At 41.2% G+C, this 19,626-nt stretch overlaps 1 protein-coding gene across 1 annotated transcript; it reads right to left on the bottom strand.

Moving 5' to 3' along the window:
- Positions 1-695: 695 nt before the first annotated feature.
- Positions 696-1,862, bottom strand: LOC104220555 (protein PHLOEM PROTEIN 2-LIKE A10-like). The gene has a single exon (XM_009771445.2). It carries the CDS (start codon positions 1,860-1,862, stop codon positions 696-698), a length of 1,167 nt encoding a protein of 388 aa, XP_009769747.1.
- Between the last annotated feature and the right edge of the window lie 17,764 nt (positions 1,863-19,626).

The raw sequence follows: 19,626 nt of genomic DNA, 5'->3' as shown, positions 1-19,626 counted from the left end.
CAAATCAAAACCAAGCATTGCAACTAATCTTATAATTTATAAAGGTTGAGAAATGTTAACAAGAGTCGTGCTTACTGCAACTGGTGAGGCATCACTTGTAGCACAAAAGTTCCGCCGTTGAGACTTCTCTCTTACAAGCTTGTATTTTGGACTAAGCAAATTCATGCTCTAATAAATAACTACCCAATAATTTGCAAAAGATTACTGAAGTAGACATTTAATTTCCTCAATATTTTCTTACCAAAACCATGATCACCTAAATCTAGAATATAAAAGTGAAAGAACTTAAGAGCAGAGATCAAAGACTAGAGAGACAACATAACTACAATAGCAAACACAGGATAATCCCACAAGTGGGTCCGGAGAGGGTAGTGTGTACGCAAATATTAATCCTACCTTGAGATATAAAAATTATTTTTGATAGACCCTCGTTTCAAGGAAAAATGAAAAGAAAATAGTTGCAACAACAAGATAATAAGAAAGTGATGTGTAGCAATATAAATCTAACAATAATAGAACACTAAGACTAGCACTAATACTAGTGGTACTACCTGCTAACCTTCTGTATGAGAGACAACATACATTGTTAAATTCATTCAACTAGTACAATAAATCTAAGACAGAGAGTAAATATGCAAAGAGTTTTACCGACAAAGAACCTTTCTCTTGCTGGAATATTGTGACAGTGATAAACTTTAAGTAAGAACCAAAACCCAAGGACCATTCAAGATGTCCACACACAAACTAAGGCATAAGCTAATAACAGCAGAGGACTTCACACTCACACACCTATAAACTTCAGCAGTACTTCGAACAATCTCCTCGTTGATAAAATCTACATATCTTCTCAAACACTCATATAACTTTTCCAGTAGAATCTCCACAAAAGATTTAACACACTCAAAAATAAGCCTCCCACTCAAATCAAGAATAAACGTCTTATTGCATGGCATTGCCAAAGTAGAACATACTACTTTATTCATCCATTCACTGTCCTGATCCTCATCCAAAAATTGTTTCTCTTTGAAGTTATTAACTGAAAGAGCAGATGAATCCATTTCTGTACTTGTCAAAATTTGATGAGAAGTTTTGACAAAAGTTTCTACGGCACCATTACATATGGTCACTAGCATTTCTCTCGTTTTAGCTTCATTCTTGGGATTTGTCAACCCAGTAAATATCTCATTGTAGGTGTTGATATGCATTGTTCTGTCAAGATAAACAGTAACAGCAGTGCTCACAAATAATTGCACACAATTCCCAATCAATTCTCTGCACTTATCCTGAAACAAAGCATCAATCCATATTGGAACAGAGTATTCAATATCTGAACTCTGTTTAACAGAATAAAATGACAGTACCAAATTCCTAACAAAATTTCCCACAATTACAGAAGCAAAACCACTCCCTGCATCAGAAAACAGTTTATTTAGGATTTGGTCAAACAAACCAGAGCCAGTTCTCTCTGTTTCTTGCTGGTAACCTTTGAGAAATCCAATAGTCAAAGCACTAGTAACCTTAACAACAGACTCTGAAAGCTCATCTGACTGAGGAATCTTTAAAATCTGCTTTAAACTTGTAGGAATTTGATCAGATTCAGATCGTATAAATTCCTTTAGATCTCTTGAGAAAATTCCAATTGCATCAGCAGAATCAGATACCATTTCAGCTAAAGAAATAACTGCATCAGCAAGCTTAAACAATCTTTCCCTTTTTAAAGCCATAGAACGTGAGTTATAAGCTTTGTATGCACCAAAACCAGTGACACCTAGAGCTCCCAAAGCAACAATCAAGTTTTTATTCTTTTGAGTATAAACCAGTTCCTTTTTTATTTGCTTCAAATCCATATAATTCAGAGCCATACATATGAGAATATTCTAACTTTTGGACCCTGATTGCTGGACCTTAATTCTCAAAAGGGGTTGAAAGACAGATTTAATATGTCAAAAGTGGCTTGGCTTCACTTAGAATTGGCTTAATGTAGAAGAATGAGAAAGGGGTTTCTATTTTGGGAAAGGAGGGAGGGAACAGAACAGAGAATCTGATCCAGTAGAAACTATGCATGTATTGTGATAAGGACGACTTAAATAAGGGAAACTGTGGGGGCTCCTGTACTTTCTTGATTGATCAATCTCAGCTTTCATCAGGTTTTATATAGGGGAGGTTGGGGTTATTTTCAAGATTTATGCCTAGATATTTCTTTTTGCAACGGATAATATAGATATGGATAACTTCACAGTGAACTGTGAATGGCAGAAAATTGCAAATTTTGAGAGGATAGATACGAGGCGAGACGACGGTTGTTCTATTATGTCATCGTTGCTTAATTTATGGTCCCGCACGCGCCTACTCTGGGTCTCTGTTTTCTGAACAGTTAAGTCGGTCGTCGAACATTAATTGAATTGTGACTTACTGATCCTGAGTTTTCATTTGCTATGTTGCCCAAAAGAACTGATAGTATTACCGTAAACTTTAATTTGTGTCGGGATCTTGACCATGATAATTTTACACAAAAATTATTATAAAAAAATATATTTGAAGTGGAAGTTATTATCGTGAAGCGGAAACATTAATTAAAATTAGTTTCTCATCCCTTTTTCTAACTTTCGTTACCGTCGACTTTAGTGATGGAGATGACCAATTTATAGAGGTTCTCGTTTAATTCGGGACGTTCATCAAGTAACAGATCGGACGGATGTGATTTGCTCATTAATTAAGTATTAATTACGGGCCTAAAACATATACGTAGGAAAATATTACATTCTCCCACTTGGCCCAATAATCACATAATATTAATATATAATATAGGGACATTAGTTGTGCATAAATAAATCTCTTCTATAATGTCCATCATAAATACCATAATACGATAAACAACTAAACCCGACCGGTGTTTTGAGAGTTATAGCCCCATTTCCCCATTTCCTGATTCTTTTGTGTTCTGCAGCTATATTATGATATATCGGGTTAGTTGGTTCGGGTCCGGAGTGATTTTAGAGTGAATCGAGGCACTTAGTCTCTTAATTGTGACTTTAAATTGAAAAAGTTGATCGGATTTTGACTTATGTGTAAATGACCTCGGATTTGAATTTTGATAGTTCTGTTAGCTCCGTTAGGTGATTTTGGACTTGGAAGCGCGTTCAGATTGTGTTTTGGAGGTCCGTAGTAGAATTAGGCTTGAATTGGCAAAAGTTAAATTTTTGAAAAGTTTGACGGAGAGTTGACTTTTTGATATAGGGGTCAGAATCCGGTTCTGAAAATTTTCATAGTTTCGTTAAGTCATTTATGACTTGTGTGCAAAATTTGAGGTCAATCGGACTTGAATTGATAGGTTTCGGCATCGAATATAGAAGTTGGAAGTTCTTAGTTTCATTAAGCTTGAATCCGTGTGTAATTCGTGTTTTTAATGTTGTTTGAGGCGATTTGAGGATTCGACTAAATTCGTATGATGTTTTGGGACTTGATGGTATGTTTGATTGAGATCCCGTGGGCCTCGAGTGAGTTTCGGGTGGTTAACGGATCATTTTTGCACTTTGATTGATGGCTGATATCTGTTGGTGTGATTCTAGTTTTCTTCATCTGTCAAAAATCGAGGTGGTAAAAAAAATCGAGGTGGTCAAAAATCGAGGTCAGGATCAAGGCCATGATCGAGGGCAGGATCGAGGCCATGATCGAGGCAGAATCGAGGGGGAAAATCGAGGGTAGCGACCGAGGGAAGCCTGGACAAAAACTTTAAGTTATAAAATAAGGGGACTCCCATTTTCCATTTTTTGACGAGTTGGAGCTTGGGGAGAGACTATTCTTGAAAGTTTTTTCAAGGAAAAAACATTGGGGTAAGTGATTTTTACTTGGTTTTGGCTAAATCCCATGATTATGTCTTCAATTTTATCATCTAATTTGTGATTTGGGGTGAAATATTGGAGAAAAAGAGGAAGTGTTCTTGAGATGGATTTTTGAGGTTTTGAATGGGATTTTGTTATCAGATTTGTGTAAATTTGGTATGGTTAGACTCGTGAGTGAATGAACTTTCGGGTTTTGTGACTTTTGTTGGATTTCAAGACGTGGGACGGGGGTAGGATTCGGGCCGATTTCGGATTTTTGACTCTAACCCAGTAGTTTTCTTGTGGAATTGATCCTTTTAGCCTTTATTGATTGTGTTGTACTATTTGTGGCTAGATTTGGGATGTTTGGAGACCGATTTGAGAGGCGAAAGCATTTCGGAGTAGAGATCTGCTCGATTTGAGGTAAGTAACGCTTTCAAACTTGGTTCCGAGGATTCGAAACCCCGAATTATGTGATATGTGATTGATATTGAGGTGATGCGTATGCCAGTGACGAGCGTGCGGGCGTGCACTATGAGAATTGAGACCTGGTGGATTCCATGGCACCGTATAGTGACTTTCTCTTGTTGATATCTATGTTTGTATCATGTGATAAAGTAATTGTGCTGTAAATTATGCTAGATATCATGTTTAGGCTTTATGCCTATATTGTTGGGGCCCTTAGTGGTTGTTCCTTGCTGTCATCTCACTATTTTTATTGATATTTCGTACTCAGTCATGTTCATGCATTTTTATATCATATCTCAGTCTCAGTTATTTATTGATTCATCATATCATTGTTCCGGGTTAGTTTTCATGACATGTTAGCTCGTGGGTGAGACTGGAGAGATTGATGACTGAGTGAGGTTGAGAGCATGATTATGAGTGATAGTTATGGGATCGGGCTGCATGTCGCAGTGATTATATTGATTTGTGATAGAGCTTGGGCTATAAGAGCCCCTCCAGAGTCTGTAACACACCCCCAGTGAGCGTGGATGATATTATTGAGGGATGGATCTTCCTTGGACATGAATCTTGTCTGAAGTACTTGATATCTGGAGATGGATCTTCTCCACAGGGTTAGATTGCCCTTTTCCTCGGTACTGGGTGACTTATAGTCAGTGTTGTATATGTTCCAGGATGGATCTTCCCTGGGCTGGACGGCCATATACAGTACCAAGTGGTTGAGCACTTGAGAGTGGGAGCGCATGGTGCATTTCCTACAGTATGCACATTGGCATGTAGAGATAGTTGAGTTATATTCTTTAAACTGTTTAGATCTGCTTTACTTTACTGTTTGAGTTGTTCAACTAATTTGAAAGCATGCCTACGTTTCTGCACCGTCATTTCTATTTTTATCTGTACTGCTTGAGTTCGTCACTACCTTTCAGACCAAAGTTTGGGCTTGTTACTTACTGAGTTGGTGTACTTCCGTTACTCCCTACACCTCGTGTGCAGATCCATGCAACATTGTTCCCGGCGACGGTTGCTGATTGAGGTCCTAGAGTTAAGAGACTATCAAGGTAGCTGCACCGTATTTGCAGGCCTTGACTCTCTTCCTTTATCATCAGTTGTATTTTCAGTTATTTATTTAGACACTATAGTGGATTGTATTCTAAATAGGCGCTCATGTACTCGGTGATACCCCGATTTTGGACTAGATTGTATCACACTTTGGGATTTATTATGTTTTCAAAAGAATTTGTTTAATGTTAACTGCTTCCGTCATGATTTTAAAGTTATTTTACCGTGTTGGGTTGTTGAGTTTGAGGTTGTCCTAGTTCCACGATAGGCGCCATCACGATAGTTGATTTTGGGTCGTGACATGTGAGTTATGGAGGTTATTTATAATTTGTCTACATACTCCCTTCCTATGATGACCTAAAAGGTCATATTCTATTTTAGAACTCGAATCCGTGTTCCGAGGCCTTAAAACCCTTATTTTATCTCTCATCGATTTGCGTCCGCAGTCCGAGCGTGATTCCGGAAAGAATTTATTTGGAAAATTTATGAAATAACAATTTTTGGCCTAAAACGTTGATTTTGATTGACTTCGGTCAATGTTTTGGGTAAACGAACCTAGAACTGTGATTTCATGGTTCCAGTAGGTCCGTAGTAAAATATAGGACCTGAGCATATGCCCGGAATCAAGTTCCGAGGTCCTAGGCCCGAGAAATGAATTTTTGATGAAATTGTAAGACTAAAAAGTTAAGGAATTGAAGGAATTGATTAATGTTTGATCTTGTTGGTATCGGTCCCGTATTATGATTTCGGAGCCCGATATAGGTTTAATATAATATCTAAGTCATGTTTGTGAAATTTGGTGGAAAACGGAGTTTATTTGATGTGATTCGGACATTTGGTTGAGAAAATAGAAGTTTTGAAACTATCTTGAAAATTTCATGTGTTTTGTTGTTAAATCCGTAGTTTTGGATGTTATTTTGGCGATTTGATCACACGAGCAAGTTCATGTGATGTTTTAAGACTTGCGTGTATGTTTGGTTTGGAGCCCCGAGGGCTCAAGTGAGTTTCGAATATATTACGGAGTGTTTTGGACTAAAGAAAAATTTGCTGGTGTGTTCAGGTCTGCATATCTCGCAAATACGAGGTTTGGCTCGCAAATGCAAGCCTCGCATTTGCGAAGAATATCTGCATTTGCGAGCATGGGAGGGAACTGGGTACTTCGCAATTGCGAATGAAAAGGCCGCATTTGCTGGGATTTCACATTTGCGAAGGCAGAAGAAATGCGAGGTGTTCGCATTTGCGATACCTTTCCCACATTTACGACATTGTGATGGCCCTAGGGTCATCACTTGTTTTAAAAGTGGATTCTGCATTTCGAGGCCTTAAAAACCTCTTTTGCCATCACCTCGATTTGCGTGCACATTTTGGGCGCGTAGCCGGAAAGCCATTTTGTGAAAATCAATTAATAATGATGAATTTTACATTTAAAATGAGTTTAAGTTGACTTCGGTCAATATTTTGGGTAAACGGACCCGGACCCATGATTTGACGGTCCCGGAGGGTCCGTAGGAAAATATGGGACTTTGGCGTATGTCCGGAATCAAATTCCGAGGTCCCAAGCCCGAGAAATGAATTTTTAAAGAAAATTGTTCTTTGAAATTATTTATGAGATTTGGAAGTGAATTGTGATTAAAACTTGATGGTATCGGGCCCGTATTTTGGTTCCGACGCCCGTTACATGTCTTATATGTGATTTAATGTAAGTCAGTGAAATTTGGTAAGAAACGGTCTTGAAACGACGTGAATCAGATCGTTTTTGAGAAAATTGGAAATTTTAAGTTCTTAAGAAATTTCATGATTTTGATGCTAAATTCATAGTTGTTGATGTTATTTTAGCGATTTGAATGCACAAACAAGTCCGTATGATGTTTTTAGGTTGGTGTGCATGATTGGTTTGGAGCCCCGAGGGCTCGGGTGAGTTTTGGATAGGCCACAAAGTGGAATTTTGACTTAGGATGTTGCAGATTTTGAACTGATGTATTGCAGGCCTGCAGGCTTCGCATTTGCGAAGGCTATGTCGCAAATGCGAACTAGCCCAGGCCAGCACTATCTCACAAATGCGAGGTTCTCATCGCAAATGCGATTCCCCCCAGCTACTGCCTTAGTCGCAAATGCGACATCTTGTTCGCAAATGCGAACATGGCAGAGGTCGAGGTTCGCAATTGCGAACCCTGGTCGCAATTCCGATATCTGCAACCTGCAATTTTTATACTTAGCCGAAAATCTCCCATTTTTCACACTCTTTCAAAACAAAAACACTCTTGGGCGATTTTTCAAAGACAACTCTTCTATCAAATCGATTGTAAGTCAATTTTAACTCGTTTTCTTCAATCATTAACACCTTTTCACATGATTTCAACTCAAAATCAATGATTTTCATGGGGGAAATTGGGTGTTTTGGGTAGAATCTAGGTTTTTCAAAAATTGGGGATTTGGACCTCAATTTGAGGTCTGATTTCAAAACAAATCATATATTTGGGTTCGTGGGGGAATGGGTAATCGGGTTTTGGTTCGAACCTCGGGTTTTGACCATGTGAGCCCAGGGGCAATTTTTGATTTTTTGGGTAAAACTTTAGAAAACTCATTTTCATGCATTAAAATTGATTCATTTAGCATTTATTGATGTAATCAAGTAACTTGTGGCTAGATACGAATGAATTGGTGGTGGAATCAAGGGGTAAAGCGATAGTTGAGACGTGAATTGTGTTCGAGGCATCGAGGTAAGTGTTTGGTCTAACCTTATCTTGAGGGATTAGGAGTCGAGTCTTATTGGCTATGTGGTATTTGTCGAGTATGACGTATAGGCATAGTGACGAGTATCTATATGTTGGTGTCAATCATGCTTGTGAGTCTTATATTATGACTATTATGGCTTCGTTGTATTATTCATGCTTTGATGATGATTTCTATTGTTGGGCAAAGTTTGTGGAAGTAATTGAGACATTTGAACATTGAGGAGCGTTGGCTCAAGTTGTACAATGAAAAATGAAAGTATAAGTGGAAATTGAACCTTTTAGAGCATTGACTCAAAGTTGTGAAGTGAGTTGTGAAGTAAAAGTGAAAAAGAGAAGAGAATCATTATATTATCTCCATTGCCGGGAATTTGTTGTTTTTGATGTTATTTCCCTAACCGGGATGTTGATGCTTCTTTTGATGTTATTCCCTTGCCGGGACTTGATTGTTGAACTATTGTTCCCTTACCGGGATTCTTATTGTAATTTCATTTATTCCCTTGCCCTATTATTTGTGATTGTTGTTTGGGTGAGGAAGAGTTTTAAAGCACGAAGGGTGATGCCGTGTATTGTTTTGGTGAGAGAGTGTTAAAGCACGAAGGGTGATGTCGTGTATGATTTGTGAGGAAAGAGTGTAAAGCACGAAGGGTGATGCCGTGCCGCACGACGTACCATCCGTGCCGATTATATTGATTATATGGTGAGGACGAGAGTAAAATCATGAAGGGTGATGCTGTGCACATTTTCATTACTTGATTGTTTTGGTGAGGACGAGAGTAAAAGCACGAAGGGTGATGCCGTGCACTTATTGATTTTTGGTTCTTTATTGATATCCGAGATATATTGTTCTTTCAATTACCTATTGTCTTTCTATTCTGAATTGATATCTCCCCCGCAACATGCTACCCCTCCCATATTTGACTGTTTATTTCCGTTCTTCTTTTTCGCTGTATATAGTTGAATTGCACAGGTTGTTTATTAGTCTGGGCCTAGCCTCGTCACTACTTCTCCGAGGTTAGGCTAGGCACTTACCAACACATGGGGTCAGTTGTACTGATACTACACTCTGCACTATGTGCAGATCCCGGAGCAGCTTTTGGATCGTAGATTGGGTGGCTACTTTCAGTCCACGCGGAGATCCAAGGTTGACCTGCAGGCATCTCCCTCTATCTCTTTATCCCTGTTTCATTTCCTTCATTCAGAAATAGTGTATTGTTTATTTTTCGGATTTTGTATGTAGTAAATCTTAGATCGTCTGTGACACTGTGATACCAGTTATGGGTGGTTAAGGCTTAAACAGTTGTATTAGTTAGATGTTCAGATATTTTATTGCTTTTCTTTCGCTTATTTTAAATTTCCGTTGTTTACACGTTATTACTTTATAACTATTAAAGAGTATAAAAATGGTAAAAAGGTTACTTGTTCAATAATTGGCTTGCCTAGCTCACACTAGTAGGCGCCATCACGACTCCCGAGGGTGGAAAATCCGGGTCGTGACAAGTTTGTATCAGAGCTCTAGGTTACATGGGTCTTATAGTTCATAGACAAGCTTAGTAGAGTCTGAGGGATTGGTACGGAGACGTCTGTATTTATCCCCCAGAGGCTACAGAGTTAGGAAAAACTTCACATTGATTCTTTCCTGTCGTGCGGTTTGGTTTCTCAATACTAATTGGGTTTCTACTCTATTCTTTTACAGATAGTGAGAACACGCGCTTCCTCATCCACTAACCAGCAGCCCGAGCTCCCAGCAGCAGCTCCCACGAGGGGTGGAGGGCGAGGCCGAGTCTGTACTAGAGACTGAAGTAGGGGTAGAGCTCAACCAGTGCAGCAGCACCAGCGACGGAGCCTCAGGTTGACTTTGATGATGAGGTTCCAGCCCAGACAGTTCTGGTGGGCCCAGCTCAGGTCCTAGAGGGGTTTATTGCTAGCCCCGTACTCTAGGATGCTCTAGTCCGTCTAGTGGGCCTTATGGAGAGTGTCAACCGCGCAGGCTTGCTTCCTGTAGCACCAACCGTCTCTTAGGTAGAAGGAGGAGCCTAGACTCATGCTACTCGCACTCTGGAGCAGGCAACTCCCCAGTTCCAGACTCTAGCAGTCCAGCCAGTTGGAGCAGTTCAGCCGGGTGTGGTAGCTCATATCGGTGATGGAGTAGCCATGTCTGCCGATTCTTTGTGGAGGTTGGACAGGTTCACCAAGCTCTTCACTACTACTTTCAGCAGTGCATCTTTTGAGGATCCCCAGGATTATCTAGACAACTGTCATGAGGTTCTCAGGAACATGGGGATCGTGGAGACCAACAGGGTCGATTTGCTACTTTTCGATTATCTGGATCCGCCAAGACTTGGTGGAGAGATTATTGCTTGGGTAGACCAGTCGGATCACCAATTTTGACTTAGGAGCAGTTTACTCAGTTATTTCTGGAGAAGTTTCTCTCTATTACTCAGAGAGAGATCTATCAGAGGCAATTTGAGCGTCTCCAGCAGGGTTTTATGACTGTTACTCAGTATGAGACCAGATTCATCGACTTGGCTCGTCATGCTCTTATCATACTTCCTACCGAGAGAGAGAGAGAGAGAGAGAGAGAGGGTGAGGAGGTTTATTGAGGGACTTATTCAGCCGATTTGACTTCATATGGCCAGTGAGAATGGGAGTGAGATTTCTTTCCAGGAGGCGCCCAATATGGCCAGGAGAGTTGAGATGGTTTTATCGCAGGGGGTGGTCAGGGGTCTGACAAGAGGCCTCGTCATTTAGGCCAATTCAGTGGTACCTCGTCTGGAGGCAGAGATTCGTATGGTAGAGGCCATCCTCCTAGGCCTTTTTAGTTAGCACTTCAGGTTTCTCACGGTGCTTCAGGTGGTTGTGGTCCCCATATGCAATATTCTGATCAACAGTCCTACAGTGCACTACCAGCTCTTATTGGTGCACCGCCACTTCAGAGTTTTCGGGGTGGTCATTCAGGTCGTCAGGGTCAGCAGTCTCAGCAGCCGAGGGCTTGTTACACTTGTGGTGATATGGGTCACATTGCTAGGTTTTGCCCTCGAGCAGCGAGTAGCTCTCAGCATCAGGGTTCCCGTACCATGGTTCAGGCACCGAGTGTTCACAGCCCGCCCAGCCAGCTAGAGGTGGGGGGTAGAGGTGCTAGAGGTGGAGGTAGAGGTGTTAGAGGTAGAGCTCAGGCCGCTAGAGGTGGAGGCCAGCCAGCAGCAGGCTGTCCTAGAGATGTAGTTCAAGGTGGTGGGGACCAGCCCTGATGTTATGCTCTTCCAGCCAGGCCCGAGGCTGAGGCTTCCGAAGTGGTTAACACAGGTACTGTTCTGGTTTGTAGTAGAGATGCTTCAGTTTTATTTGATCCGGGATCTACGTACGCCTATGTATTATCTTATTTTGCACCGTATCTGGTCATGCCTAGTGATTCTTTGAGTGCTCTTATTTATGTGTCTACATCAGTGGGTGATTCTATTATGGTAGATCGAGTCCAACGTTCTTGTATAGTTGTGATTGGGGGTCTTGAGACTCGTGTAGATTTGCTTCTTCTGGACATGATTGATTTCGATGTCATATTGGGGATGGACTGGTTATCACCTTTTCACGCTATCTTGGACTGCCATGCCAAGACTATGACCTTAGCCTTACTGGGTTTACCTCGTTTAGAGTGGAGAGGGACTCCTGGTCATTCTACCCGCAGTGTTATCTCATATATGAAGGCTCGGCATATGGTCAAGAAGGGGTGTTTGGCCTATTTGGCCTATGTCCATGATTCTAGTGCTGAGGTTCCTTCTATTGATTTTGTGCCCGTTGTTCGTGAGTTTCCTAAGGTATTTCCTTCAGACCTACCGGGTATGCCGGCCGACAAGGATATTGACTTTTTCATGGATTTGGCTCCGGGCACTCAGCCCATTTCTATCCCGCCATATCATATGGCCCCGCCTGAGTTGAAAGAGTTGAAGGAGCAGTTGCAAGACTTGCTTGAGAAAGGTTTCATTATACCTAGTGTTTCACCTTGGGGTACGCCGATGTTGTTTGTTAAGAAGCAGGACGGATCGATGAGAATGTGTACTGATTACCGGTAGTTGAACAAGGTTACAATCAAGAATAAGTATCCATTGCCGAGGATTGATGATTTGTTTGATCAGCTTCAGGGTACCAAGGTCTTCTCGAAGATCGATTTGAGATCTGGCTACCATCAGTTGAGGATTAGGGCATCCGATGTCCCTAAGACATCTTTCCGCTCTTGGTACGAGCATTATGAGTTCTTAGTGATGCCATTTGGGTTGACAAATGCCCCAACAGCTTTTATGGAGTTGATGAACCGAGTGTTCAGGCCTTACTTGAATTTGTTTGTGATAGTATTCATTGATGATATTTTGATCTATTCCCGTAGCCGGGAGGAGCACGAGCAGCATCTTAGAGTGGGTTTTCAGACTTTGAGGGATAGTCAATTGTATGCCAAGTTTTCAAAATGTGAGTTCTGGTTGAGTTCAGTTGCATTCTTAGGTCATGTGGTATTCTAAGAGGGTATTCAGGTTGATCCGAAGAAGATTGAGGCAGTCAAGAACTGGCCTAGACCAACATCAGCTATAGAGATTCGGAGTTTCTTCGGATTGGTAGGCTATTATCGTCGGTTTGTGGAGGGGTTCTCATCTATCACATCCCCGATAACCAGGTTGACCCAGAAGGGTGCCCAGTTCAGATGGTCGAACGAGTGTGAGGCGAGCTTTCAGAAGCTCAAGACAGCTCTGACTACGACACCGGTGTTGGTTTTGCCCACAGGTTCAGGGCCTTATACAGTTTATTATGATGCATCTCGTATTGGACTTTGTGCGGTGTTGATGCAAGATGGAAAGTTCATTGCCTATGCTTCGCGACTGTTGAAGATTCATGAGAAGAACTATCCAGTTCATGATTTGGAGTTAGCAACCATTGTTCACACGTTGAAGATTTGGAGGCATTATCTGTATGGAGTAGCATGTGAGGTGTTCACGGATCACAAGAGTCAGCAGTATTTGTTCAAGCAGAAGGAGCTAAATTTAAGGTAGAGAAGGTGGTTGGAGGTATTAAAGGACTATGATATCACCATCTTATATAATCCAGGAAAGAACAATGTGGTGCCGACGCTTTGAGTAGAAAGTCAGCCCGTATGGGCAGTCTTGCTTATATTTTGATCGGTGAGAGACCACTTGCTTTGGATGTTCAGGCTTTGGCCAATCAATTTGTGAGGTTGGATGTTTCTGAGCCCAGTCGTGTGTTAGCTTGCACGGTCGCTTGTTCCTCTTTGTTGGAGCGTATCCGTGATCGGCAGTATGATGATCCCCATTTGTGTGTCCTTAGAGACACGGTGCAGCACGAAGGTGCCAAGCAGGTTACCTTAGGAGATGATAGAGTTTTGAGGTTGCAGGGTCGAGTTCGTGTGCCTTATGTGGATGGGCTTCAAGAGTTGATTTTAGAGGAGGCCCATAGTTCCCGGTACTCTATTCATCCGGGCGCTGCTAAGATGTATCAGGATTTGCGGCAACATTATTGGTAGAGAAGAATGAATAAGGATATCGTTGCATATGTGGCTCGGTGTTTGAATTGTCAGTAGGTTAAGTACGAGCATCAGAGGCCCGGTGGTTTGTTCCAGAAGATTGAGATTCCTGGGTAGAAGTGGGAGCGTATCACTAGGGACTTTGTTGTTGGACTCCCATGGATTTAGAGGAAGTTCGACGCAGTGTGGGTTATTATTGATAGGCTGACCAAGTCAACACATTTCATTCATGTGGCAGTCTCCTACTCTTTGGAGAGGTTAGTTGAGATCTATATCCGGGAGATAGTTCGCTTTTATGGTGTTCCCGAGTCTATCATTTCGGACCGAGGTACGTAGTTTACCTCCCATTTTTGGAGAGCAGTTCAGCGAGAGTTGGGCACATGGGTTGAGTTGAGCACAACGTTTTATCCTCAGATGGACGGGTAGTCCGAGCGGACTATTCAAATTTTGGAGGATATGCTCCGAGCTTGTGTCATTGACTTTGGAGGCTCGTGGGATCAGTTTTTGTGTTTAGTAGAGTTTGCCTACAACAACAGCTACCAGTCGAGTATCCAGACGGCTCCGTATGAGGCTTTGTATGATAGGCAGTGTCGGTCGGCGGTTGGATGGTTTGAGCCGGGAAGGGCTCGGTTTTTGGGTACGGATCTGGCTCAGGATGCCTTGGACAAGGTTAGGATTATTCAGGATAGGCTTCGTACAACTCAGTCCAGGCAAAAGAGTTATGCCGACCGTAAGGTTTGAGATTTCGCATTCATGGTCGGGGAGCGGGTATTGCTTCGGGTGTCGCCTACGAAGGGCATAATGAGATTTGGGAAAAAGGGCAAGCTTAGCCCTAGGTTCATTGGCCCATTTGAGATTCTTGATCGAGTGGGAGAGGTGGCTTATAGACTTGCGTTGCTGCCGAGCTTATCAGCCGTGCATCCAGTGTTTCATGTGTCCATGCTTCGGAAATATTACGGCGATCCATCCCACGTGTTAGATTTCAGCACTATCCAGTTGGACAAGGACTTGTCTTATGAGGAGGAGCCGGTAGCTATTCTAGACTGGCAGGTTCGTCAGTTGAGATCGAAGATTTTTTCTTATGTTCGTGTTCAGTGGAGAGGTCAGCCCGCTGAGGTATCGACCTGGGAGTCCGAGTCCGATATGCGGAGCCGTTATCCCCATCTTTTCCCTGACTCATGTACTTTCTTCTTCTGTTCGTTCGAGGACGAACACTTGTTTTAGAGGTGGAGGATGTGATGACCTTGGGTCATCACTTGTTTTAAAAGTTAATTCTTCATTCCAAGGCCTTAAAAGCCTCTTTCGGCATCACCTCGATTTGCATGCACAATCCGGGCGCATAGCCGGAAAGCCATTTTGTGAAAATGTGAAAATGATGAATTTTGCATTTAAAATGAGTTTAAGTTGACTTCGGTCAATATTTTGGGTAACCAGACCCAGACCCGTGATTTGATGGCCTCGGATGGTCCGTAGGAAAATATGGGACTTGGGCGTATGCCCGGAATCGAATTCTGAGGTCCCAAGCCCGAGAAATAAATTTTTAAAGAAAATTATTCTCTGAAATTATTTATGAGATTTGGAAGTGAATTGTGATTAAAACTTGATGGTATCGGGCCCGCATTTTAGTTCCGACGCCCGGTACAAGTCTTATATGTGATTTAAGGTAAGTCTATTAAATTTGGTAAGAAACGGACTTGAAACGACGTGAATCAGATCGTGTTTGAGAAAATTAGAAATTGAAGTTCTTAAGAAATTTTATGATTTGATGCTAAATTCATAGTTGTTGATGTTATTTTAGCGATTTGAATGCACGAGCAAGTCCGTATGATGTTTTTAGGTTGGTGTGCATGGTTGGTTTGGAGACCCGAGGGCTGGGGTTTGTTTTGGATAGGCCACGAAGTGGAATTTTGACTTAGGATGTTGCAAATTTTGAACTGATGTATTGCAGGCCTGCACGCTTAGCATTTGCGAAGGCTATGTCACAAATGCAAACTAGCCCAGGCCAGCACTATCTCGCAAATGCGAGGTTCCCATCGCAAATGTTATTCCCCCCATCTACTGCCTTAGTCGCAAATGCGACTCTTGTATCGCAAATGCGTAGAAGACCGGAAAATCTACTTGGTCGCAAATGCGACATCTTGTTCGCAAATGCGAACATAGCAGAGGTCGGGGTTCACAATTGTGAACCCTGGTCGCAATTCCCATATCTGCAACCTGCAATTTTTATACTTAGCCGAAAATCTCCCATTTTCACACTCTTTCAAAACGAAAACACTCTTGGGCGATTTTTCAAAGACAACTCTTCTTCCAAATCGATTGTAAGTCAATTTTAACTCGTTTCCTTCAATCATTAACATCTTTTCACATGATTTCAACTCAAAATCAATGATTTTCATGGGGGAAATTGGGTGTTTTGGGTAGAACCTAAGTTTTTCAAAAATTGGGGATTTGGACCTCAATTTGAGGTCCGATTTCAAAACAAATCATATATTTGGGTTCATGGGGGAATGGGTAATCTGGTTTTGGTTCGAACCTCGGGTTTTGACCATGTGGGCCTAGGGGCGATTTTTGACTTTTTGGGTAAAACTTTAGAAAACTCATTTTCATGCATTTGAATTGATTCATTTAGCATTTATTGATGTAATTAAGTAACTTGTGGCTAGATACGAGTGAACTGGTGGTGGAATCAAGGGGTAAAGTGATAGATGAGATGTGAATTGTGTTCGAGGCATCGAGGTAAGTATTTGGTCTAACCTTAGCTTGAGGGGTTAGGAGTCGAGTCCTATTTGCTATGTGGTATTTGTCGAGTACGACGTACAGGCATGGTGACGAGTATCTATACGTTGGTGTCAATCATGCTCGTGAGTCTTATATTATGACTATTATGGCTTCGTTGTATTATTCATGCTTTGATGATGATTTCTATTGGTGGGCAAAGTTTGTGAAAGTAATTGAGACAATTGAACATTGAGGAGCGTTGGCTCAAGTTGTACAATGAAATGTGAAAATATAAGTGGAAATTGAACCTTTTAGAGCATTGGCTCAAAGTTGTGAAGTGAGTTGTTAAGTAAAAGTGAAAAAGGGAAGAGAGTCATTATATTATCTCCCTTGCTGGGAATTTGTTGTTTTTGATGTTATCTCCCTAGCCGGGATATTGATGCTTCTTTTGATGTTATTCCCTTGCCGGGACTTGATTGTTGAACTATTGTTCCCTTGCTGGGATTCTTATTGTAATTTCATTTATTCCCTTGCCCTATTATTTTTTATTATTGTTTGGGTGAGGAAGAGTGTTAAAGCACGAAGGGTGATGTCGTGTATTGTTTTAGTGAGAGAGTGTTAAAGCACGAAGGGTGATGCCGTGTATGATTTGTGAGGAAAGAGTGTAAAGCACGAAGGGTGATGCTGTGCTGCACGATGTACCATTCCGTGCCGATTATATTAATAATATGGTGAGGACGAGAGGAAAAGCACGAAGGGTGATGCCGTGCACATTTTCATTACTTGATTGCTTTGGTGAGGATGAGAGTAAAAGCACGAAGGGTGATACCATGCACTTATTGATTTCTGGTTCTTTGTTGATATCTGAGATATATTGTTTCTTTCAATTACCTGTTGTCTTTCTGTTCTGAATTGATATCTCCCCCGCGGCATGCTACCCCTCCCATATTTGACGGTTTATTTTTGTTTTTCTTTTCCGCTGTATATAGTTGAATTGCACAAGTTGTTTGGTAGTCTGGTCTTAGCCTCGTCACTACTTCGCCGAGGTTAGGCAAGGCACTTACCAGCACATAGGGTCAGTTTTGCTGATACTACACTCTGCCCTATGGGTAGATCCTAGAGCAGCTTTTGGATCGTAGATTGGGTAGCTACCTTCAGTCCACGCGAAGATCCAAGGTAGACCTGCAGGCGTCCGCAGGCCCTGACGTCTCCCTCTATCCCTTTATACCTGTTTCATTTCCTTTATTCAGAAACAGTGTATCGTTTATTTTTCGGATTTTATATGTAGTAAATCTTAGATCGTCTGTGACACTTTGACAACAGTTCTGGGTGGTTAATGCTTAAATAGTTGTATTAGTTACATGTTCAGATATTTTTTTGCTTTTCTTCCGCTTATTTTAAATTTCCGCTATTTACACGTTATTGCTTTATAACTGTTAAAGAGTATAAAAAGGGTAAAAAGGTTACTTATTCAATAATTGGCTTGCCTAGCTCACACTAGTAGGCGCCATCACGACTCCCGAAGGTAGAAAATCCGGGTCGTGACAGACATGAGCTTCGCATTGTCGCAAATGTGATATCTGTAGCTGATAACTTTGGACTTAGACGAGATTTTTCATTTATTCTCCCATTTTTCAAAACCTAAACTTGAAGAGGCAATTTTCCAAACGCTAGTTCTTCCCCAAATCATAAGTAAATGATTCTTATCTCATTTATTTCAAATTTTTACTTCTTTTTACAAGATTCATCCTAGAATCTAGGGTTTTTCATGGTGGAATTGGGAATTTTTGGGTAGAACTTAGGAATTTCGAAATTTGGGGATTTAGACCTCAATTTGAGGTCGGATTCCAAAACCAATTGTATATCCGGGCTCGTGGGTGAATGGGTAATTGAGTTTTGGTCCGAATTTTGGGTTTTGACTAAGCGGGCCGGGGTCGGTTTTTTTTTTTATCTTTTTGGAAAAAATGTTGGAAAACCTATAATTATGCATTGGAATTGATTTCTTTATCGATAATTGATGTTATTAAGTTAATTATGACTAGATACGTGTGGATTGGAGGTGGAATCGAGAGGTAAAGCAGTAGTTGAGCTTTGAATTACCCGTTGGTTTGAGGTAGGTGTTTGGTCTAACTTTGACTTGAGGGATTAGGGACCCCCGACTTGATTGCTATGTGAAATTCCATGTGCGGCATATAAGTGACGAGTACATATGCGCCGCCAAATTATTTGTTTAGCCTGTTCCCTTCCGCATTCCCAATATATATATTATCTTTCTGTTTTAACTGTTTCATGCTTATTGATGCTTCCATATCTAATTGCTTCCTTTTAGATGTTGTTTTCTTTATTGAAGGTATTAGTTATTCCGTAGTTTCATTGTGTTACATTATTGGTTAAGCTGGTTTACCGGTGTTTCATAGTATATTTCGGTTGGTCTCGATGTGCAGAAATAACGGAGTGAGGTTTCATGATTGTATAGTCTTCTGTTTGACTTGGTTTGAGGTTTATATATTGTGGAGGGTTTTTGAGCTAAATTGTAAAAATTTCTATTCTTATTGTGTGATTGGTACTGATATGGTAGGATCGGGTTGCACGCCGCAATAGAAGGAATAAGGGTGAAATATGAATGTCTAATGGGATCGGGTTGTGCGCCGCAACAAGGAGTAATAAGGGTGGACAGGTGGAATCGGGTTACACGTTGCAACAGGAAGAATAAGAGTGATATATTGAGGAGTAATAAAGGTGGAATGGTGGTATCGGGTTGCACGCCGCAACATGAGTACTAAGGGTGAATGTTCATATTGTTATTGATTATATGGTGGGATCAGGATACACGCCACATCAGTTTGTTGTTTATGTATTCTTCCTCTACTGTGATTTTATTCTGTAACATTGTAATTCTCTTAAGTATTGGTTATAGCTGAGTACTGGCAAGATAATTGAGTTCCGTATTTATTTTACTGTAAGTTACTGTTCCATTTCGTTCCGTACTTCCTTTTACTTTATTATCAACTGTATGCAGGTTATATTGTAAATGCCTCGCTGTAACCGCGTCACTATCTCGTCGAGGTTAGGCTCGGCACTCACCAGTACATGGTGTCGGTTGTACTAATACTGCACTCTGCACTTTCTGTACAGATTTTGGAGCTGGTTGTGGATGATCGAGAGGTCGGTTGTAGGCATTCATCTAGGAGACCTAAGGTAGTCTTACAGGCGTCCGTAGGACCTGGCGTCCCCTCCTATATTCTACATTTCTATTTTATTTTCTTTCGAGGCAGATATACTTTTCTTTCAGACCAATACTTGTAGA

Source organism: Nicotiana sylvestris, chromosome 2, assembly GCF_000393655.2.
Source record: "Nicotiana sylvestris chromosome 2, ASM39365v2, whole genome shotgun sequence".
NCBI lineage: Eukaryota > Viridiplantae > Streptophyta > Magnoliopsida > Solanales > Solanaceae > Nicotiana > Nicotiana sylvestris.
The sequence above is the reverse complement of the archived record's forward strand: the minus strand, read 5'-3'. Positions and strand labels throughout refer to the sequence as shown.